At 49.5% G+C, this 21,733-nt stretch overlaps 1 protein-coding gene across 1 annotated transcript; it reads left to right on the top strand.

Moving 5' to 3' along the window:
• The first annotated feature begins 11,587 nt into the window (after positions 1–11,587).
• Ppif (peptidylprolyl isomerase F) lies at positions 11,588–17,098 on the top strand. The gene is made up of 6 exons (XM_051142459.1): positions 11,588–11,876; positions 13,001–13,031; positions 13,554–13,642; positions 14,989–15,085; positions 15,538–15,613; positions 16,744–17,098. The coding sequence occupies exons 1-6, from the start codon at positions 11,685–11,687 to the stop codon at positions 16,877–16,879; spliced, it is 621 nt and encodes a 206-aa protein (XP_050998416.1). The 5' UTR covers positions 11,588–11,684; the 3' UTR covers positions 16,880–17,098.
• Positions 17,099–21,733: the final 4,635 nt, after the last annotated feature.

Genomic DNA, 21,733 nt, shown 5'->3' with positions numbered 1-21,733 from the left:
CTGCAGTGGAAGGACAATATCCAAGAAGGGACCCATCTGCCCCCATCCCACAGATGTGTATCATAGTCACAGGGAGCTAATTGTGTTTTAGGACCATCTTTCTTGATGCAGAGTTTTACCCAAGGGCTGTTCCCACAGGTACAGGGACCACAGAGAAGACTCATCGGATAGTCCAGGTGGCAATCACAGTGGGTGGTCCTGGGGGTCTCACTTCAGGACCTTAGCTTTGTGGTGACCCTTCAGCGTGTCAGGTGAGCTGTCACCCCCACCACAAAAAAACCATACGACCTATCTTCTGGATCCCACAAGGTGCTTCCAACACAATTTATGCTGGGATTGCTGCGGGCAACAGGGGCAGCCCCACTTCCTGTCTCAGCTGTCCTTTCTACCTCACAGACAGCTGCCCCTGCCATTCTCTTGGATTCCCAGCTCAGTCCCAGCCTCTGTTCCCTGCTCCCTGGCATAGAGCCCAAGTACAGCAATAGAGGAGGAAAGGACTAGGACATCAAGGCTAACCTAGGTGACTCAGTTTCTTCATCTTTACAATGGAGCTGGTGAACTTTGGAACTAATTATCTTTTCTACAAATGGGGCACCAGTATTCAGTGAATGGGGAATACCTCAACTGGTGTCTAATTAACACCTTCTGTTATTAGGGTTTAACATCCCTTTAATCAGCACATCCCTCTTGCTTTCACTATAAGCTTTCTGGGAGCAGGGACCTGGCCTGTCTCGCTTAGTGGCATGTGTAGAACCTGGCACAAAGCCTGACACCAAAGAGAGGGGGGAAATGGGCTAGAGTGAGTTGGATGAAGTCTGGTCAGAGAGAGGGAGGAGCCAAAGGCCAAGCCCGGTTTGAGGCTGGACCTGGGCTATGGCAATGCCTTCTTTGTGTCTTGTTTTACCCTTTGATAGAAAAGACCATACATTTCACTTACATTTCACACATTTACAAATGGCATCTTCCCGGGGAGCTAAGGAACCTCCTGAGCAAAGACTTAAGGCCAGACTGGCCCATGAATGAATCTGTCATCAGAAGGAAGGCTACTTCTGAAAGGAGACAAAGACAAATCCCAGGGGCCTGTCTCATGACCAAATAGAGATAAATTAAGAAGAGGAAATTTGGACCTTAGGTCAGGCTGGCATGCAGAAAGAGATGTAAAGAGATACTAGGAGAGACGTTGGGGCAGGGCCCTCACTCCCAGCCCCCCAGCACTGGGCAACAATATGCTTCTGAGGTTTAAACCTCCTCCCATGTGTCACTCAGTTATAGCATTACAGCACTCCAGCAAGACGATCCAGACCTCCAAAGACTGACAGGGAACTCTTCGCAGGCCTGTGGGGGCACCCCAGCAGAGAAGAACCAGCTGGTGCAGGTGGGATGGTGGTGAGGGTGGGGGACAGAGCAGTTTGGGGTGAGCATAAGGCAGGAAGGCTAGCACCTCTCAGGTCAGCAAGTAAGGCAGAACCTGAAATGTCTTTCATATCATGATGCTGCTCACGAGCCAATTCACCGGGGTCCATTTCAGTGTGGCCCTGCCTCTGGCAGGGCCCATTAGGCAAGAATCCCTTGTGAGCAGTAGCCAGGGCTGAGTGGTAGCCAGCCTTCTCCAGGGTCAACCTGAGGGAAATTTACATAAGAGGAAGAGGTAGGTGGGAGAAGGAGAGTTGGGGAGAGGCCAGGCCGTGAGTCAAGGCTGACACTGAGTGGCAGGAATGGGAAGAGAAGGCCAGGGTAGGAGGAAGGAGGAAGGGAAAGAGGAAGAAGCAGGCTCTTCTGCCTGTGGAGCTGATCCTAATCTTCACAGTCCAGAATGTCATAATCTCAGAAATTGAAAGCCTTTGAAATAAAAATGCCTAAATCCCGAGAAACCACAATTCCTGCAGGGAAAGAAAAAGGAGTGGATAAAAGGGCAAAAAAGCTGCATTCTGAGGATGGGGTTGGTTATGCAACAAGGCAACTAAAAAAACTTCAATCTAAAAAATGTACCATCTAGAGGCATGAGAGATTTATCAATTATGAGAGCTTGGCATTCAGGGGTTAAGAGTACTAACTGTTCTTTTGGGGAGGGGGGGAGAGAGCGAGAGACAGAGACAGAGACAGACAGACAGACAGACAGACCGAGACAGAGAGACAGAGAGAGAGATCTTGGTGTTCTTGCAGAGGACCCCACTTCTACTCCCAGAACCTATGTCAGTTTGCTCATAACCACCAGCAACTCCAATTCTGGAGAGTCTTGTGCTTCCTGATCTCTATGGGAAACCAACAATCACATATAAAAACCTACACACAAGCACACACATACATAGAATTTTTTCAATGGCCTTTAAAAGTGCTGTTTGGAGCCAGCATGGTCGCCCACATTTGTAATCCCCAGTACTACAAAAGATTAAGTTCCAGGCCACCCCAGCCTGCATATTAGAGTCTATCTCAAACACCCCACCCCATCCCTGCCCCAAAGTCTCTCTTGTCCTTCCAGCAGATGGAATTCTAGAAGCTTCTGACTGGCTGGAACATAGCCATGTACACAGGCAGTGATGGCACATGTGCCGTGTTCCCTCTGTCAGCAGCAATGCCTCTGCCACCTCTGTGGTCTTCATGTAAGGGCCAGGGCAGGGATGTCCACACGACCTAAACAACATGGCATGGGAGATGGAAAAATGTCACAGAGAATGCTCCTGTCAACGTACGTCAAATCACAGAGGAGTTTCAAAAACAACAGTCACATAGACAGTGAGTGTAAACGTGCCATCTGTGGGGAGTTGAGCCCTAAAACAGTAGTAAAACAACTACCCAGCAATACTACAAAATCTGACCATGAAGTCAGGCAGCTGTCAGCAACTGACTCTACATCTGTTTGTAACTTGTTCCTGTAACGCACTGTGTCATGTGGCTAATTTCCATTTTAGTTTTTTGCTATTTTTATGATTTTGTTTCCCTACTGCTTTAACCATCAACATTCAGTTTCACAAGTCACTATGCTATTTATTTATCTCTGAAGCATTTCTAATACTCAAGTTACAAATTATAGAATGATTTTAGAGAAGTTGATTCATTTTGTTGAAAGGTCATCCATACAGGAAAAAGAAGTTCCTGGTGTAGGCAGCATTTATCAAAGATCTCAGCTCTTTAATGATCCTTTTACACAGTCTACTCAGAGTTTTCTTGGACCATTTGGGAAACTATTCCATCCTCCTCTGCCACACCATGGTGGGGTGTGGGAGCTTGACTGGCCTCCATATTTGAACACTTGGTCCTAGTTGGGGTACTGCTTTTGTTTGTTTGAGGCAGGGTCTCAACTGTCTTAATTCATTGTGTAGACCAGACTGGCTTCAAACTTAGAGAGATCTGCCTGCCTTCCCAGTAATGGGATTAAAGTTGTGCACTATCATACCTGATAGCCTTGTTGGGAAAGCACATCACTAGCGGTGAGCTTTGAGAGTTTAAAACCTTGTGTCACACATCTCTCCTCTCTCTCTCTCTCTCTCTCTCTCTCTCTCTCTCTCTCTCTCTCTCTTTCTCTCTCTCTCTCTCTCTCTCTCTCTCTCTTTCTCTCTCTCTCTCTCTTGCTCTGTGCTTCTGTTAGCAGACAGGAACTCTCTCAGCTTCCTGCTCCTGCTGCTGTGCCTTCTGCTTGGTGTTCTGTGTCCCCACCACATGGCCACTAATCCCTCTGAAAACCCTAAACCCAAATAAAATACACCCCTCCTTTATAAACGGATTCTGATCATGGTGTTTTATCCCCGCGACAAAAAAGTAACGAATACACCAGGGAAGTATTGGATGCCTACATGGCCGGATACACAGGGAAGGGTACGCTGCAACTTTGGCCTACCTAGGATCTGCACAGAAACAAGGCTATGGATGTTTCTGTTTGGGGTTCTCTTGGCACTCTTTCCCATGGGTCAAATGCACTCTCTTCCCTTCCACCCCCTTCTTTCTTCCACCTGAGAGTCTTCTGCAGGTCTAGGGTGGATGAAGATGCAAGTCAGCCAGGAAAGGTGGCCGAGCAATCACAACTAATTTTCAAACCGATTATCTGGATCCTGAAGTTTTATTCAAATCTCAATACTATACACTGGCATCCTTGGCATTGTTCTGAAGGGTGTTGACTCCTAACACGGAGGGACTGGAAAACAAGAAAGAGAGAAACCCAGGTTTGCTCTGCCCCTGCCGTGCCTGTGGCACCTGTTGCAACACAGATGTTTTGAAAAGGTGTGCCACTATTAGGGTTGGGCCTGAAATGTCCCGTACAGCCTGATGGGTTTGAACACTTAGTTACTAGATGGTGACCCTGTTTTGGGGAGGTCCTGGCTGGTGAAAGTAGACACTGAAGGTGACCCTGCTTCCAGTCTTATTCTGTTTTCTGATCAACCAAGATATAAGACTTGCCACCAAGTCTCCTTTTGCCTTGGCCAGCATTGTCCCTGCAGCCATGGCTTCCTGTCATAAAGGGCTGTACCTAGAACAAGCCCCTTTCCCTTAAGCTGTGTCTGTTAGGTGTTCTGCCACAGTTGTGAGACGGGAAACTAACAGTGTCTCCAAACAGCCCCCATGCTTATACCTCATGCTTCGAAAGCACAGGCTCTTTAGAAACCGGCAACTGGACCAGCATCTCCTCCCAGCTTTTATGGTTTCATATTGCCCTTTGTTGGCCAATCTGCCAGTAGAAGGCTTTAAGCACGCACTTGGAGGCCATACTCTGCACTTGATGCTCCTCCAGGGAACCTTCATTGAACTGGAACTTCCCAGATCACCTTGGACCACTCCACACCCTGGACAAGCATCCGATCTGTAGTATTTCTTGCACACCTTCAGCCATGGGGAGCTTACAATTGCAAAGTGCGGCAGTACGGCCAATTGATGCGAAGCTCTTTCAGCTAAATTAATGCAAACTTAATCGTCGGGTCTATGGTGGACCACTGTGGCTCTATCTCCTTGTAGCTCTTGTCTCTCTGGAGGTGGCAGCCCCACCCCCCCCCCCCTTCAGCAAATAGATAAGTGCAGCCTGCTCTCCACACCCGTATTCACAGGGTCCCTGTTTCCTTCCCCTGGGGACTTCGGCTGAAGTATTGGACAGCCCTCATGGAGCTGAGGCCTCTATGTGGTCTCCCGAGGTACCTGGGTGAGCTCAGGACCTGTGATATACACATTCTATCTTAGGAATATAGCCCGTGATAGGTAAATATTAGAGATGTCTGTCACAGAGATTGAGATTCAACTAAAATTCAACACCAACAGCATTAGCAGGAGGAGTAAAGTTCAGGCCCTAGGCAGAACTGGCCTAGACACAGACTGTTAGGAAAAGCCAGTTAGCCTTGGCTGGCTCATGTCAGTCCCATACGTTTTAGAAGCCACATTTAGAAAGCTTGTCATTGCACTAGTATGTGTTCTCTGGGGCCAGGCAGGGGTTGAGAAAAAGTGCAAGTGCTTGTGGTGTACACTTTGTGAAGCTATATACAATGGGCACCTATTATTATTTTTACCCAGACCTTAGCCTGCAGAGCTTATTCTAATTGGAAGAAAAGACAGATACTGGTGGCCAAAGGTGGGTAGTAGTGATTTGAAAGTAGACAATACTCTCCACATTGTGGAGAGAAGGGGGGTTATTCTAGCAGAGTAAGGAAAGGCCTCCAGTGTTGCTATTAGTAAGCTACACTGAGAGGACCAAGCCTGGAGACTGAAGAAAACCGCATGTGCCAGCAGACCATAGGGAGGGAGGGAGGGAGGCTGCAGAATTGCAGGCTGTGGATTTCTGTGGTACTGGGCAGAGCTCAGGCAAATTCTGACGACGTAGCACTGGCAAAGGCCCAAGCCTCATACCTAGGCAACCTGGCAGTGGGACCCTTGTTTTGGGATACCGGTGCACTGAAAGAGAGACTATAAAGCATAAAAAGTAAATAAAGGTAGAGATGTTGCCTGCGAAGAATAAATCTGGGCTGGCTCTTTCTGTTGGCTCTGGGTGTGAACTGTGTGTATCCAGGGCAGCAGGCTTATGTGTTGTGTAGTTGTTGGAGGCCACACGGCAGAGAACTGGTAATATACATTCTCGAGGACAAGAAAGTGTGGCCCTAAGAGGAGCATGCACTGAACTGGGCCTGGGTTCAAGTCTAACCCAACCTCCTGGAACCCCTCATTACAGAGCTATCAAGACTAGTTGGGCTAGGTGTGGTACACAGCTTTTATCCCAGCACTTGGGAGTCAGAGGCAAGTGCATCTCTGTGTGTTTAGTAAGTTTCAAGTAAGTTCCAGGACAATCAGAGCTGCATAGAGAAACCCTGTCCCCCACAACCACCACCACCACTTCCCCCGAAAAGACTAACCGGGACCATGAATCTATGTGACTAAGTTTTGCCAAGCTATATGGAGCAAGGGCATCTGACATCCTGTACCTCAGAGGAGTCACCAGCTCTCCAGAAAGACACGCAATTGAGACAAGCTGGGAAGAACTCCGCTTTCCACTTCATCCCAGTGAGACTTTGAATAAATAGCTAACCCTCTCTGGGCCTCCATTCCTTCACTTGTAGGACAGGGACAGTACTCTCCAAGGCTGTTCTGTGGCTTCGGATGACATCTTGTTCCAAAGCCCAGCATGGTGTCAAGAGATTAGGTCCTACCCCAAACAGTTCAGCTTAGCCTCCTTAAGCCTTCCTGCAGCACTCTCCCTTTCCCCACCCCCTGCTCATTTCCTGTAGAAAAACAAGACAAATGGGCTCCATGCTTTCCCAGAGATAAGCAAGTCTTGTCTTGCTGAGCCTGTGCCCATGTGCTCTCTGTCAAGAGCAGTTGGTGACAGCACCTGCTGAGGTGGCAGGTATGGAGCAATGGGATCCTCCAAGGGCTGTGGCTGGGTAGGATGCTTTGGAGATTAGCTGCCTTCGCTGCAGAGCAAGTGACCTAACACTTGGTGGCTTCAAGTAATAAATATGCTTTATTCCAGTTTCTGCAGCTCACGAGTCCAGCTATGGGTCAGCTGGGGGCTTTCGCTCAGGAGGCTATAGGACAGAGGGCCCTGGGGCTCCAGTGACCCCAAGGCTCTTCTGGAGTGGAGGATCAACTTCCAAACACACATGATAGTTGGAAGGCCGCCGAAGATACAAGGATTGTGTGTAAATCCTGTAAGGCTTTGGCCCCCCTGCGCAGGGCCTCCTGCTAGGGTGCTTTTGTCCACCACCCCATGGGGTGTGTGTGTGTGTGTGTGTGTGTGTGTGTGTGTGTGTGTGTGTGTAAGAGAAAGATACACTCAGAAGGGAGACAGTGAAAGAAGGTGGGTAGGCAAAACACAAGGTCAGAGAAGAAATCACAGATTCACAGATGAACTTGGGTAATCCTTTTCCATAGGCTGTGTTCTGTTCATTACAATTAGGTCATTAGATAAGGCATATGCATTAGATTAGATAAGATATACATTATGCATCATACAATATATATAATATACACTATATATTAAATAAGATATAACAGAGAGATGTGTATATCTCCCAGAGATTAGCCGGACTAGTGATCCGCCTGCCTCTGCCTCCCAAGTGCTGGGCTTAAAGGCGTGCGCCACCATGCCCGGCTAACATCATGTTTTCAAATCCACCTCCTATCCACATGGTGGGACACCCTATGAGTCCAGTGCTCAAGGGACAGGAGGACCATAGGTTTGGAGCTGGCAAGGGCTACATAATGGGATGAGACTCTCAAACACCAAGAAGCAATGAAACCCCACCCTTATCTAATTCTTCCCCTGGCCTGGACAGAAAGGTATTCACTCGTTTACTCATTCATTTCTCACGTATCCCTTCACCGAGCCCCTCATCTGTTCAAGTTCCATTCTCTTTAACAGGGATGATCCTCTGAGATCAGTATTACTAACTCTTCTGTACAGATGAGGAAACGGAGGCTCAAAGGAGCAAAAGCAAGCAAACGCCTCTATGAACATACACAGCCTTCAGGACAAAACCAGACCCTGTGCCCACATCGGGCACCTGTTGCCACCCTAGAGCCTTCTTTCACAGCCTCTCTAGACAACCCCAAGTCATGTGATAGCTGTAGCATTCACCTGTGCCGCACACCCCTGCACACACCGCACTGCACTGCACCTGCCTCATGAATATGTGCTGGCTCCGTTTTTCATGGCTCATTGTGTGTGTAATCTTACTTTAAAATTAATTCTCAAGCTAAGCAAAGTGGCAAACGCCTGAAGTCCCTGTACTTGGGAGGCACAGGCAGGAGAATTTATATATGTTCAAGACCAGCCTGATATACTTAGTGAGTTCTTGGCCATTCAGGACTGTACAGCAGGAACCTGTATGAAATGACCAAAGAAAAAGAAAATAAAGGAAGGAAAAAGAAAATAGTTTCCAACATCCTTAAAAATAGATTTTGAGCCTGGAAATGTGGCTCAATTGTCACAATGTTTGCCTAGCATCCATGAAGCCTGGGTTTGGTCCCCAACACAATTTGAACTAGGTGTGATGGTACATAATTTTAATCCCAACATTGATCAGAGAGACAGGATGGTCTGAAATGCAAGGTCATCATTGGTTACATAGAGCCTGATTCAAAAGGTGAGAGGTTCAGGAGAGATGGCTCAATCATTAAGGGCATTTGCTGTTCTTCCAAAGGACCCAAGTTCAGTTTCCAGCACCTAAATTAGGTTGCTTACAACTGTTGGGGATTTGATGCCCTTTTTTGGTCACTATGGGTACCTGCACTCATATGTGCATGCCACACAGAGATATACACATACATATACATTTTTACTTTTTTTATTTTATTTATTTTTGGTTTTTTGAGACAGGGTTTCTCTGTGTAGCCTTGGCTGTCCTGGACTCACTTTGTAGACCAGGCTATCCTCAAACTCACAGTGATTCACCTACATAAAAAATTTTAAAAAGAGATTTGTTGGAACATGAAATGTTCCGCTCTTCCTGGACAATGTGAAGGCCTAGTTGGCCGTGCTGCTCCCATAGTTCTACCTATGAAGCCTCTTGAGTTGGAGCATGCCTCAGCCACTCGTTTCTTGGTTTTCCCAGCTCCCATTACTCCTGGCTCCCATGGGCACCCGAGTTTGTAACTCTAGAAGACAAATTTGACCCCAGGCTCTCCTGATTGTTTTTTGGCTCCATGAGATCCAAGCATGTTGTTGTTACAGGGTCCCTGGGACCATCAGCTGTCAGCACTCTTGAATAAGAAGCCACTTGGGCAGTCTGGGGAGAAACTTCTAAAGATGGCCTAGTCTATAAGCAACTAGGGAGCCAGCAGAGTATGTCATCTCAGCTGGGCCTATTTTCTTCAGGGCTGGGCATGTCCTTAACCACACCTCAGCTTAGGGACTGCCTCTCCTGATACCACCGAGGGCAGGACAGGCAGGAATGAAATCAGAGCCCAGCCTGTGGTGACAATGGAAGTTTTCTCTGGCACACACAAGGGGAGTGATATGTTTGCCAACGAGTGTGAAGGAGTAGCACAAATGAAAGAAGGTAGAAGTGGGAGCATTGTCCCATCTGGGGCTCTCCAGTGTCACCCACAACATCCAGCCTCAGCCTGGCCTTTAGAGACCTCCACGATTAGCCTCTCATGGCATTTTCAGTTCATGTTTAAGATCACAGCCTTTTCTCAAAGATGCCCTGACTAACCCCAGCCTGGGCTGTTGCTGCCTCATTCCCCCACCCCGGAATGATGTCTTCACGTTCTTGTGCCTCCCCTCTCCCCGCCCCCACCCCCCGCCCCCACTCAGAGGTGGTCATGTCCAGGCTGATCCTCCAAGGTGGAAATCACCTCCCTTGTCCTCTGGGCTTTACAGCTCCTGGTTATCTCATTTTCTGTCTTCCTGCACTGTCCCTCCAAGGCTTCTCTCTCTCCCTGTCCTAGTCTAGCTCCCTGATGACAGTCAGGAGGGCTTGGCATGCAATAACGCTGACCTAGAAGTCACACAGACTGGTCTCAGAGGCCCAACACACTGCCACAGTGTGGGGCCTGGGAAAGGGCTCCTCTTCCCAGGCCGCATGCTAAGCTGGTGGGTGAGGTCTAGGCTGGGGGAGGCTGTGCGAGAGGAAGGAGTCATGCGAATGAAGGCTTGCTCTCTTCTGGGATGGGCTTGTACATACTTTATCACAGTAGGAGATAGATTGAGCCCCATCCCCACCTCTGCAGACTTGAAAGACAACTAGTTTCCATGGTTCCCGTTTTTGTGTGTGTTAAAGGCTATAGGAGTCAATTGGCTACAGGAAGCCTGGGGACTTTAGGATACTGTCTAGCAGGGCAAGTGTGGTGATCCCTCTGCACGCTTTTCAAGTCTAAGTGTGCACTGCTGTTGCCTAGATGTAGGAAATGTGCCAATGACTCAAGCAGAGCAGAGAGCCAGTGCAGAGAACCATGAAGGCAGCTAATATTGATATACACACTGACAAGAAGAGACAGGCACTCTGTGGGGTCGACTGAGGCCCTGCCTAGACTAGGGCCTGGCAAAGAACCCATCAGGTCGGTAGCACAAAGCAGAGGGCTGTGAACCCTCACAAGGGGGGTCAGGCTGGCATGTGTGTGAGGCAGGGAGCATGTTCTGACTTCATGGACTTGCTTGGACCAGCCTGGCTCCTGCACACCTTCCCACACGTTGACTCTTGGATGGGGCAGGCCAGGTTCCCCCATTCCCAAGGCTCAGTTCCTCTCCTCTCCTCTCCTAGGCCTTTGAGACCTTGCAGTGGAAATTCCCCCCCCAGGCCCCTCCCTCCCTCCCCACCCCACCCCCCTTAATACATACCCTCTGCATTCAGTCTAGGTTAGGCCCATCACTGTTGTCCATGGCACATCATTTAACAGTTAACCGTTACCTAGAACAGGTGTGACTAGAAAGCAGGGTATATTGCTCCCTTGATAGAAGTGCGGAGGGACTGGTGCAAGCCAAAGGCAGGGAACTAGGGTTTGCTGTTATGCCCAATAAGCAAAGGGTTAAATGCCTGGCTGTGGCTCTGCTGCAGGCTCCTTGCCTGTGTACTGCCGACTTCCTGGCATCTCTTAAGAATGGTTGCTTAAGACATTTACCTAAGAAGTTGCCTGCAGGTGTGGTGCAGCTGACAAGGAGGCGTATTCCCAGTGAGTGCTAGTGGGTGTAGATCTAGCCCAGCACTTTCCTGGCCTGGCTAGAGATAGTGGGGACAACAAGGGTTGTCAGTGTGGGCCGGGGAGGAGGAGTCACCCTGGGAACGAGGCCTGGCAGATAAATCTGGCAAATTGGGCAAACTGCATTTTCAGTCCTACTGGCCAAAGAGGGTCAGGTCTCAAGCAACAAATGGAGACAGACTCAGGCCAGGAACAGGAGACCTGAGGCCACCTTGTGCGTGTCTTGGAAGGTATCTCTGCTTCTCTGCTCTTTCTGTTATCTCTCCCTTTCTAATCCACCTCATATCCCCCAGTCTTTCAGTGGAGAGGTGCTTTGAAAGGACTTTCCGCTCTGTGTGTTGGAGTAGGGCACAACGCACGAGCTAATTGCTGCCGCCTTCTGCAACCAGCAGGGGACGCTAGCGAACAGGCTCTTAGGGGGCGTGGCGGAGGCGTGGAGTGAAGGCGTGGTCCCGAAGACAGCCTACCAATAAAGGCGGCGGCGCAGGGCCTTCGTAACGCTTCCTGGGTCGTACGACCTTGGTTGTGGCTCCAGTGAGTTCTTCCGCGCGCCCTCGCCCGGACCTGCTACTGCGATGTTGGCTCTGCGTTGTGGCCCCCGCTTGTTCGGTCTACTCACCGGCCCGCGCTCCGCGCCGCTGCTTCTCTCCGCGACCCGCGCCTGCAGCGACGGCGGAGCCCGCGACCCGAACTCATCCTCCCGGAACCCGCTTGTGTACTTGGACGTGGGCGCCGATGGGCAGCCACTCGGCCGCGTGGTTCTGGAGGTGAGGCTTGGGTGTAGGGCATACATGGGACTTACTTTGTGTACTGTGCCTGGCACACCGGGTGACCTTGGGTCTCACACTTCCAAACCTTGGCCCTCAGTTTCCCTGTCTCAGAGAAGGAGCCCCAGCTTGGTGTGTTCCAGGGTTCTTCAAAACCCTGGGGAGTGTGGAAGTGAGAGGGTGGGCTGGTGCGGAGGAAAAGGTCAAGGTCAGATCGCACTGCGTGACAGCCCACAGGGTGGACGGTAGGTTTTCTAGCCCCTCTGGGTCCCAGGCTGTACCCACAGCTCTGAGGTGGGTGTCAAGGTCCAGGTGTTGCCCGGGTGCTCACGTGGTGGCTTGAGCTTGGCCAGTGCACTCCGGATCCGCCCCCAAGGCCTGGCTACATTGGAGGAGAGGTACCAGGGAATGCAAGAGTGAAGGTTCTGGACTGTGAGCCCAACCCTTTCCATACTTTGAGGTTAGGTTGGACACTCAGCACTAGGTACCTGTTCCACCGTTAAAAAGAAAAGCAGGAAACAGTCGCCAAGGTATCAGGGGGGAGGCCCTAGAGTTGCCTTTAGGACCAGTTAGTGTTGATTGACTGATTTATTTAGGGGGCGCTGATATGTATTATTATGCCTCAGTTTCCCCATATGGAAAAAAAGAGGAGCACTCCCCAGCCTCATATGGTGAAGAAGAATTCTTAAGAGAAGCTGAGAGAAAGAGGCAGGCTTAGATGAAGCTGTAAATGTCCCTTAACTGTCTCCTCTTCCCTCCTGTGAGGTTCCTCTGTGCTGAGGAACGTCAGCTGGTTCTGATATAATACTCTTGGCCCCGGGGACTCATACTTAGGGCCTCCAGCTGCCAATTCTGTCCCAGAAGTGGGCCAGGATGACACTGGTCTCTTTTGATAGATAAGAAACTGAGGCAAGCCTTGGGTTCAGGAAGCAGCTGCCAGAAATGATAGCTGCCTTGGCTGCTCCTAGGAGGGTTGGTGGTCACAGGAAAGGAATGGGCCTATGGTTTGTTCTCATGATGCCTTGGCCACTGGGTGGTCATGGTGAGGGAGCTCTTGCCTGTACCTGCTTCCGGACTAACCATCCTTTTTTTTTGTTATTGTTGTTCCTTTTCCTTCCCCGTAGCTAAAGGCAGATGTCGTGCCAAAGACAGCAGGTAAGTAAGGCTGAGGTGGAAAGTGAGCAAGGCTGATGGGCTTAGGGGAGGGAGGGGCAGTTAGAGCTCAGGCTATGACAATGGACGTTTCAACGTAAGCACAGCTGCTGGGTGTCCCAAGACAGCCTTTTGTCCCTCTCTGGACCTTGCTGTCAGCTCTGCTAGCCAGTTTGAGAGTTGCTAGACATCTCAGAACCAGAAGACCCGTGTAAACTCCCAGAGATAGCCGCCTCCTCCTCCTCCTCCTCCTCCTCCTCCTCCTCCTCCTCCTCCTCCTTCACGACAGCACAGCATAGGGCAGGGCAGGTACATAGTCTTTGGGCTCCTAGCCCTGTTATCCTGGCTAGCACAGCTTAGAGCTTGTGTTCTAGTCACAGTGGTTGCTGCTGGCTCAAGGCAGGGAAGCGTGTGCTCAGGAACAGACTCCGGAGGAACGGCAGGGTCATTCCACACACCCCTCACCTGGGGCACTGGCAGGGAGAGGGCTGGCCTACCGTTAACTGCCTCTCCCTCTTTCTTCAGAGAACTTCAGAGCCCTGTGCACTGGTGAGAAGGGCTTCGGCTACAAAGGCTCCACCTTCCACAGGGTGATCCCAGCTTTCATGTGCCAGGTAATAGGAACACAGCCTCCACTGTGAGTGCAGCTAGCAGTGGAGATGAAGGGAGCTTGGGATCACTGATAAGCCTGGCCCTGGGAAGGGGCACAGCAGAGGGCTGCTGGTAGGGTAGGCCTTGAGGCTTTGAAGGGTTGGACAGCCTCTAATCTTGGCATTCTGTGGTGCCCTTGAGTGCTGGGCATAGGACAAGATAGAGTGTGGGGAGAATATAGCTAAGGCAGCGTTACACATGCCCAGACTTTGAAGATGTCTTTTCTTGGCTAAATGAGCATGTTGCTTAGTTCATCTGCTCTTCTTGTTTTATAAACATATAAATATTGCTGTATCCGGTTTGGGGATAGGTTTGGCAATACGAACTTCACATGCAGACTCAAGGTGAGAGGTTGACGTGTGGAAACCAGGAGAGCTACAGGCGGACATAGATGCCATGGTCTCTCTGAAATCTATCTGCCTATTCCCTCCACTGTACCCAAGTAGCAGTGGCTTGGGACTGTGCCTACTGTCACTCTACAGTGCTTGGGTGTGATGATGTGAAGGAGGAGAGGCGGACAGGGCTGTGGCTGAACCCGCCCAAGCCCTGTGACCTTTCTGCTACAGGGGCTCTCAGCTCTACTTGGGGTTGGTAGGTGAGGTAGGGCACTAAGGTGGGCAACTGGGGTCAGGAAGGGGCTTGGAGGTTGGGAAAGCCCATTATGGCTTCGAGTGGTGGCCTCTGGAAGCACAGGCAAGGTGACTGGGGACACCTTATTTGATGTTTTAGCTGGACAGGGCAGTTTGCACCTCTCACTTAAGGGTCCCATCTCAAAGAAACCACAGTGTGGTCATGGCCAGCGCGTCACAGGACTGCTCCTGTACTCTTTTGGGCAGGATCTCCATGCAGCTCCTTCCCAGGCTGCTGGGACCTTGGGCAGGCTCTGAGGAAAGTTCCCAGCCCCTATGAACCCAACCCTTGGGCTTGGAGAGGGTGATGCTGGGGCAAAGAAAGGGAACTGGTCTTCTCCTCCAGCCCAGGCTCTGAGAACAGGAGCCCTGGTCACGTGCTTGTGGCCCCCTTAGGAATTGTGGGTTGAAAATCAGAACACCTCAGGCTTGATTCTTGAGGTTTACCAAAAAACCAGCTCAGGCAAGAAACGTATTGTTCGGAAGCCAGACTCATTATGGCATGGTTCCAGATAAGGGAGCTTGGCTTCAGTTTTGCCCATTTTGTTTCAGTCACTGGATGGCTGTTGGCCCTTTTGCCTGTGGTAGACCTTGAGTGGGTTGGAGGGCTGCCTTCTTAGGGGACTCACTGTCCCTCTGCCAGCCGTCTGGTAACCAGTTACAAGGTATTCTGTGCACAGGCTGGCGACTTCACCAACCACAATGGCACAGGAGGCAAGTCCATCTATGGGAGCCGCTTTCCTGACGAGAACTTCACGCTGAAGCATGTGGGGCCAGGTACGTGAGGCTGAGCCCCTCTCCACTGCTCTCTGCAGTTCCGGGAAGCTGAGGCAAGAGACTCCAAAGGTTAAGGCCATCTTGGGCTACATAGCGACACTTGTCTCCACAAACAAAAACCAGACAGATGTCCCTATGGGGACTTGGTCGGGGAATCCTTAAGCAGAACCCAAGGTGGAGTGTAGGAGAGTCTAGAGACCATAGCTGGGGTTCCAGTCAGCTCCCCCACTGAGATTCCCTGAAGTCCCTTTCACCCCAGCCTCCCTCGTTGAAAGCTACCTGGAAGTGAAGGCACAGGAGCTCCAGGGACTGATGTCAGCACTGGTTCTCTCGGGTCCCAAGATCTGCAGGTTCATCTGTCCTTGATGGAGTGCGAGCCACCTGCTATTCCGAGCAGCCTCTCAGGTGAGATGCCTGCGGAGTGACACAGCTCCCCTCTGCCTGTCTTACAGGTGTCCTGTCCATGGCAAATGCAGGCCCCAACACCAATGGCTCTCAGTTCTTCATCTGCACGATAAAGACAGACTGGTGAGTACTTCCTGGTACAGGACCTCCGAGAACGAAGCTACAGGAAGTCTGTGCGTAGACGGGAGGGCAACATGTAGCTGGATCAGCTGCTCTTGGCCAGCAGCTTTCTTCTTACTGTGTGTCTGTCTGAGAGATAGGGGAAGAATTGGAGGGACAGTTTGAGTTGCTCTGTGGCTCTGTCATACCTTTGCTTCCCAGTGGTGCTGTGGCTAGAATTGGATTGGTGTCGCACCTGCAGGCGCATTTGGGACATGTCTCAGTAGGTGACCCCTGGTGGTCCCAGCAGAAGCTGCTTTGCCTGGCGTAGTGTTTTTGTGGCTCACCTCCACAGAATGTGCTTATAAAGTCCTGGGTATTGCGGCAGGTTTTCCTCACATACCGCTAGCATGGCTGCACATGGCTCCCAGCCCCTTTCCCACAGGCCTGTGTTGTCTAGGAATGCCGCTTCCACTAAGCAGCACCTTTCTCTGCGTAGAGTCCTCAGTGTTCCAGACCTCAGGCCCCTGGAGTTCAGAAGCATCAGCTGATCCTAAGTGATAGGATGACATTTGCTAGCCTCCGTCTTCCAAGCCACACAAAGCTGTCAGGGCTGGGCGTGCGGTTGCTGGCTCCATCTTCTTTGCTCTTTCTGTGGAAGCTTTAATGGACCTTGCGATCTGCCCCCCACCCCCGCTCTCACCCCCGGCCATTGTCATTCTTGGCTTTGCTGGAGCTGAGCTAAGTCTCTTTTGTGTTCTTGGAGCTCACAAATCAGGAGCTGCCCAACACCTTCAGGCTTCCCACACGTGTCCTAGTGCCCAGCCTGCCTGCTGAAGCCTTGTGTCCATTACACAAAAGTCTTGCTTCTTTGAATGTCCATACCTGTCATTTTCCTGGGTAGCGAGAATAGCCCACTTCTCACCAGTAAGGTCACCAAGATTCAGACCAATCTGCCAGGTCTAAGCCCAGGGTGACAGAGCTTGTCTTGGGAGCCAGGCATCCACTGGAGTGCAGTTAGGGAGCTCACAAAGTTTGACTAAGCTTTTGGGGGGTGGGCTATTCCTTTGGGAATTAGTACCTTTGGCAAATACCTCTGTGCTGAGTGGCCAGGGCGCTGGGTGTCTCCTTATTTGGCTCAACTTTCCCCACAGGCTGGATGGCAAGCACGTCGTGTTCGGCCATGTCAAAGAGGGCATGGATGTTGTAAAGAAAATAGAATCTTTCGGCTCAAAAAGTGGAAAGACATCTAAGAAGATTGTCATCATGGACTGTGGCCAGTTAAGCTAACTTACAGCCAAGGTGCTAGGACAGTAGCAGCCAAGCAGCCACCCGTGTGTCAATTCATCCGGGTACTCCAAAGAACTGTTTGTGCCCACACCCCCTTACTGAGTATGAGGAAGGCCACATGGTCCTCCACAGGACCAACTGCTCTCAACTCTCTGTCCTTCCTCAGATCCCATATCTGAGCATCAGTGTGGCCATCGGGCCATGTACCCTCAACAAGTGTCCCTCTATTGCAGTTCATGTGTGCCTTGGACACTGGCATCACTGACCAGTTAGGATCTTGACTTTTCCTAGACCAGTGTGAACAGTGGTTGCTATTTATTGTTGTCTTCCTCGTTGCAATAATTTAATAAGAACTCACAGAAACAAAGCTGTGACACTAACTGCACTGTGTCGTGTGTGACTTGAGTTGGCGCAAGCCACAACCCCCTGAGCCTGGCTTCTGAAACATAACTCAGGGCTCTTGTGAAAGTTCCTCCCGGCTACTGTGAATCCTGCTGGTTGGCTGCTGTGATTTTTGGAGGGAGTCTGAGGAATGGAAACAGCTGGACCTGGGAACAGACCTGTGATCCGGATTTGTCTGCTCAATGTGAATTTCCATGTTGAAAACTTACAGAAACTGCCCATGTCCATGCTGTTCTCAAGAAGAAAGGTTTTGCTTTTTCTGTACGTTGAATAAACCTAATCTATCAATAATATATGCAAAGGATTTCTGGAACAATCCTTTGTGTTCATTTCAAATGTGATAATAAATCCTATTTTCTATTAAAAAAAAAGTTGTCTCTGGTTTTAGAAGGTAATCAGAAACCTAAGTATTTGGGGCTTGTTTGGTTTTTCGTGTTTTGAAACAGGGTCTTGCTGTGGTCTAGACTGGCCTAGAACTTTCTGTGTAGCCTTGGTTAACCTCAATGTCTCCTGATCCTCCTGCTCGTTGCTGGGATTCCAGGTATGCACCATTGTATCCAGTGGGAGCTAACCCCTGAGTCGCCACGTATAAAGTTCTGGGCTTTGAACGATTTGTTTTGTTGTTTTATGGTGTTAGGGCCTTTGTGTATATAAGCCACACCCTCAGCCCTGTGCTAAGGAGTTCCGTGTAGAACATTCTGTGTAGTGATCCCAGCTACTGGATTGGAGACCAGTGAGAGCATCCCGGTTGCCATCTTGTTGGAGGGAGGATCCGGACGCAGCCCCCACAGTCCCCCACCATGAACGCTACCTCCTGGCAGAGTCCCAGTTCTGCCCATCGAACAAGCTTCAGTTTCCCTCAGCTGCAGAATGTGCGCAGACTCATGTCAGGTGCATGGATGTGTCATCATAGCAAGCTCTGGGTAATGACAAGAGGATGACATCTCCCATGTGTCAGAGATCCTTAGGGAAGGGTGCTGGCCTAAGCAAGGAGCTGAGCTCACCAAAGGTTAGGCATGAGTTTCCCTGGCCATTCTTGGACCAGGCCACTGAAACTTGGACTTCTTCATATTGCTGAAGTCTCGGGGAAGGCAGGCTTGGAGCAAGTCCATGACTAAGAGTTTACGTAAGTAGGCAGGGACATGGCAAGTCAGGAGCTCCTGGACGAGGGATTTGGGCTGTGGCTGGGGTGAGTGATGCGTTCATTCATATAGAATCCCTGAGTCAGGTGATGTGCAGTTATGGGTGGGTGTGGTCACTCTGAGGTCATGGTTGCTAGGCTGAGTTCCTCGGAATCATGGAGTTTCCATGAAGTCAACTCAGCTACATGGGTTGGGAGCTTGGCTGGACTAGTAGTTTCAAAGCAATTCTGAGAGTATCAGGCATCCTCAGAACACCTGGATGTGATGGTGTGACCCAAGGCCCATGTCCTCGTGTTGCTCTCCAGTTCTTTCTACGCTGATGCTGCCAGGGGTTCCATTCGAGAAGCAGGTCTCTGCTGAATAATAGCTGATAAATGCTCATGTCACACAGCAGCTGACAGGTGAGTAAAGGGAGGCTGCAGGTTGGATTGTGGCTGCCAGACAGCTGGCAAAGGGCAGAACTCTTGAGTTCTTAGTAGTATAGAAAGTGCACATGAACCTTTTAAAAAATATTTATTTTTTATTATGTATACAGCATTTTGACTGTATGTATGCTTGCAAGCCAGAAGAGGGCACTAGATCTCATTATAGATGGTTGTGAGCCACCATGTGATTTCTGGGGACTGAACTCAGGACTTTTGGAAGAACAGAGGCTCTTAACTTCTGAGCCATCTCTCCAGCCCACACATGGGCTTCTTAGAGGAATTACTACAAAAAGTCTTCAGGTCTCACAGGCACTTTACCACTGACCTGTGACCCCCAATACTCCTCCTCTCCCCTTTCTGTTTATTTTTAGGCTGGGTCTACATTGTCCACAGTGGCCTTGAAGTTGCTCAGGCCAACTTTGAACTTGTGATTCTTCTGCTTCAGCTTCTTGAGTAGCTGGCATTGTAGGTCCGTCTCCAGTCTCCAGCCCCGTTAAGCAATGTACTTTAAAAATACAGTGTTTTTAAAAAACTATCTATTTATTTATTTATAAATCTATGTGTTTACTCACTTTAAAATGTATGGGCTTTTTTCCCTCATACTTTGGAGTGAAGTCCAGGCCTTGCCGATGCTAGGTGGGTGGTCTGTTGCTGAGGCTACTGTTTCCCAGAGCACAGGTCAAAGGTGTGCTGTTGCTGTCTCTAGAGTTGTCTGCTGACCTGGGCCGCCCCAGGTAACCAGTGATGAGTTAAAGGGAAAGCCAGTGCTCCTTGAGCTGTGACCTGCCTGTTGTCAATTTCTGAGCAGTCTCAGAGTTAGAAGATGGGAGAGTTTGTGTTTCCTGAGGATATACGGGCTGTATCTCCATCCAGTGAAATCTAGGGACCTAGCAAGCATACAAGAATTTTCTAAAGCCAGGTGTGGTGGCGCATGCCTTTAATCCCAGCACTCAGGAGGCAGAGGCAGGCGGATCGCTGTGGGTTCGAGGCCAGCCTGGTCTACAAAGCGAGTTCAGGACTGCCAAGATAAAACAGGGGGCAGGAGGCGCGGAGATTTTTCTAGAAACCATTCTCTAAAGGCAAAAGCAAGGTCATCCTCTGCAGTTCTCTTGGCACTCTGCAGAGGTCATGTATGTGTACCTCTGTGTGTATGTGTGTGTGTGTGTGTGTGTGTGTGTGTGTGTGTGTGTGTGTGTGTTACCATTATAAGTAACACAGAAAACCCTGGCTTGTTGCTGGCCGGTAAGCCGTCAGTACCTAATGCATGTATCGAGTAGTGAGCCTGCATGTGATACCTTATGTTTCCCAAAACTCCAAAACATCAGTTTCCTGAGATGCACGGTAGCTTTTCATAATGACTTCACTGAGGTAACATTTGCATAGAGTAAAACTCACACCTTTTAATTGTACCATCAGTGAATTTTGAAGACTACATCTATCCACTGACAAATGAGCATCAGGTAAGACACAAAGCATCACCATCTTTTCAGACCCTAGACATCTAGGTAGCCACTGAGTTCTGTCACCACACAATGACCTTTGCCTGTTTCCAGACTTTGAGTGGAAATGGGTTAAACAGGAGCCTGGCATCTCGAGTACAGTGCAGGTGAGACTCTAACACAGCCTCCTACACCTGTGAGTCACGACCCTTTCACAGGGGTCACATGTCAGATATTTGCATTATGATTCATAACAGTAGGGAAATGTTATGGTTGGGGCTCACTATCACATGAGGAACTGTATTAAAGGGTCACAGCATTTACAAAGGTTGAGAACCACTGCTCTAACACATTTCTGGATTCTTCGGGATTTTGCTCCATGAAAAACCATTTTAGTAAATGTTTCCTAAATGTAACAAAGTTTAAAACCTGTGACTCAGGATCCTGGGAGAGTATGCAGATCCTGAACAGGCTTTCTTTTTCTTTCTTTTCTTTTCCTTTCTTTCTTTCTTTCTTTCTTTCTTTTCTTTCTTTCTTTCTTTCTTTCTTTCTTTCTTTCTTTCTTTCTTTCTTTCTTTCTTTCTTTCTTTCTTTTCCGAGGCTGTCCTGGACTTGCTTTGTAGACCAGGTTGGCCTCGAACTCACAGAGGTCCACTTGCCTCTACTTCCCCAAGTGCTAGGATGGGGTCTCACTCTGTTGCCTCAGCTAGTTTTGAACTCATGCCCTCAGATCAGTTTGCCTCAGCTTTCCAAATAGCAGGGACTATGGGTGCGTGCCATGGGACACAGTAAAAGGCACTTTGCTCTTGAGTCATTTATTTATTTGTGGTGGTGTGTGTGTATTTTGTGGTACTGGGGGTCAAACTCAAGGCCTTATACAAGCATTCTGCCACTGAACTATAACTTAGCCCAGCTGGAGCCTACTAAAGGCAAAACCAACTGTGATTTAACTCAGGGATGCTAAGCTGGCTTAACATCAGAAAGATCAATTAATATTACATTGTATTTTACACACACACACTTGTGTGTGTGTGTATGTGTTTTGCAGGATTTTGACACAACAGAAGAAACACTTGCAAAACACAGAAACATAGTATCAAGCTGCCTTCTAAATACATGTTAGACACATAGACTAGTGCAACCCTCACCCCTCATCAGAGAAGCTTCTTTTTCTTTTTTCAAGACAGGGTTCCTCTGTGTAGCCTTGGCTGTCCTGGACTTGCTTTGTAGACCAGGCTGGCCTCAAACCCACGGAGATCCACTTGCCTCTGCCTCTAGAGTGTTGGGATTAAAGGTGAGCACTGCCACCGCCCGGCTTAGAAGCATCTTTATACAGTCATAAAGGATGTCAGTTAATTCCGACCACAGTTGGTCAAAGCACAGAGACTAGGTGACTGTGGAGCGCTCAGCCTTAAATGGTACATCTGCATTGCACTCCCTCCCCAC

The sequence above is a fragment of the Acomys russatus genome, chromosome 3 (assembly GCF_903995435.1).
Source record: "Acomys russatus chromosome 3, mAcoRus1.1, whole genome shotgun sequence".
NCBI classification, from domain to species: Eukaryota; Metazoa; Chordata; class Mammalia; order Rodentia; family Muridae; genus Acomys; species Acomys russatus.
This window is presented reverse-complemented; position numbering and strand designations above follow the sequence as displayed.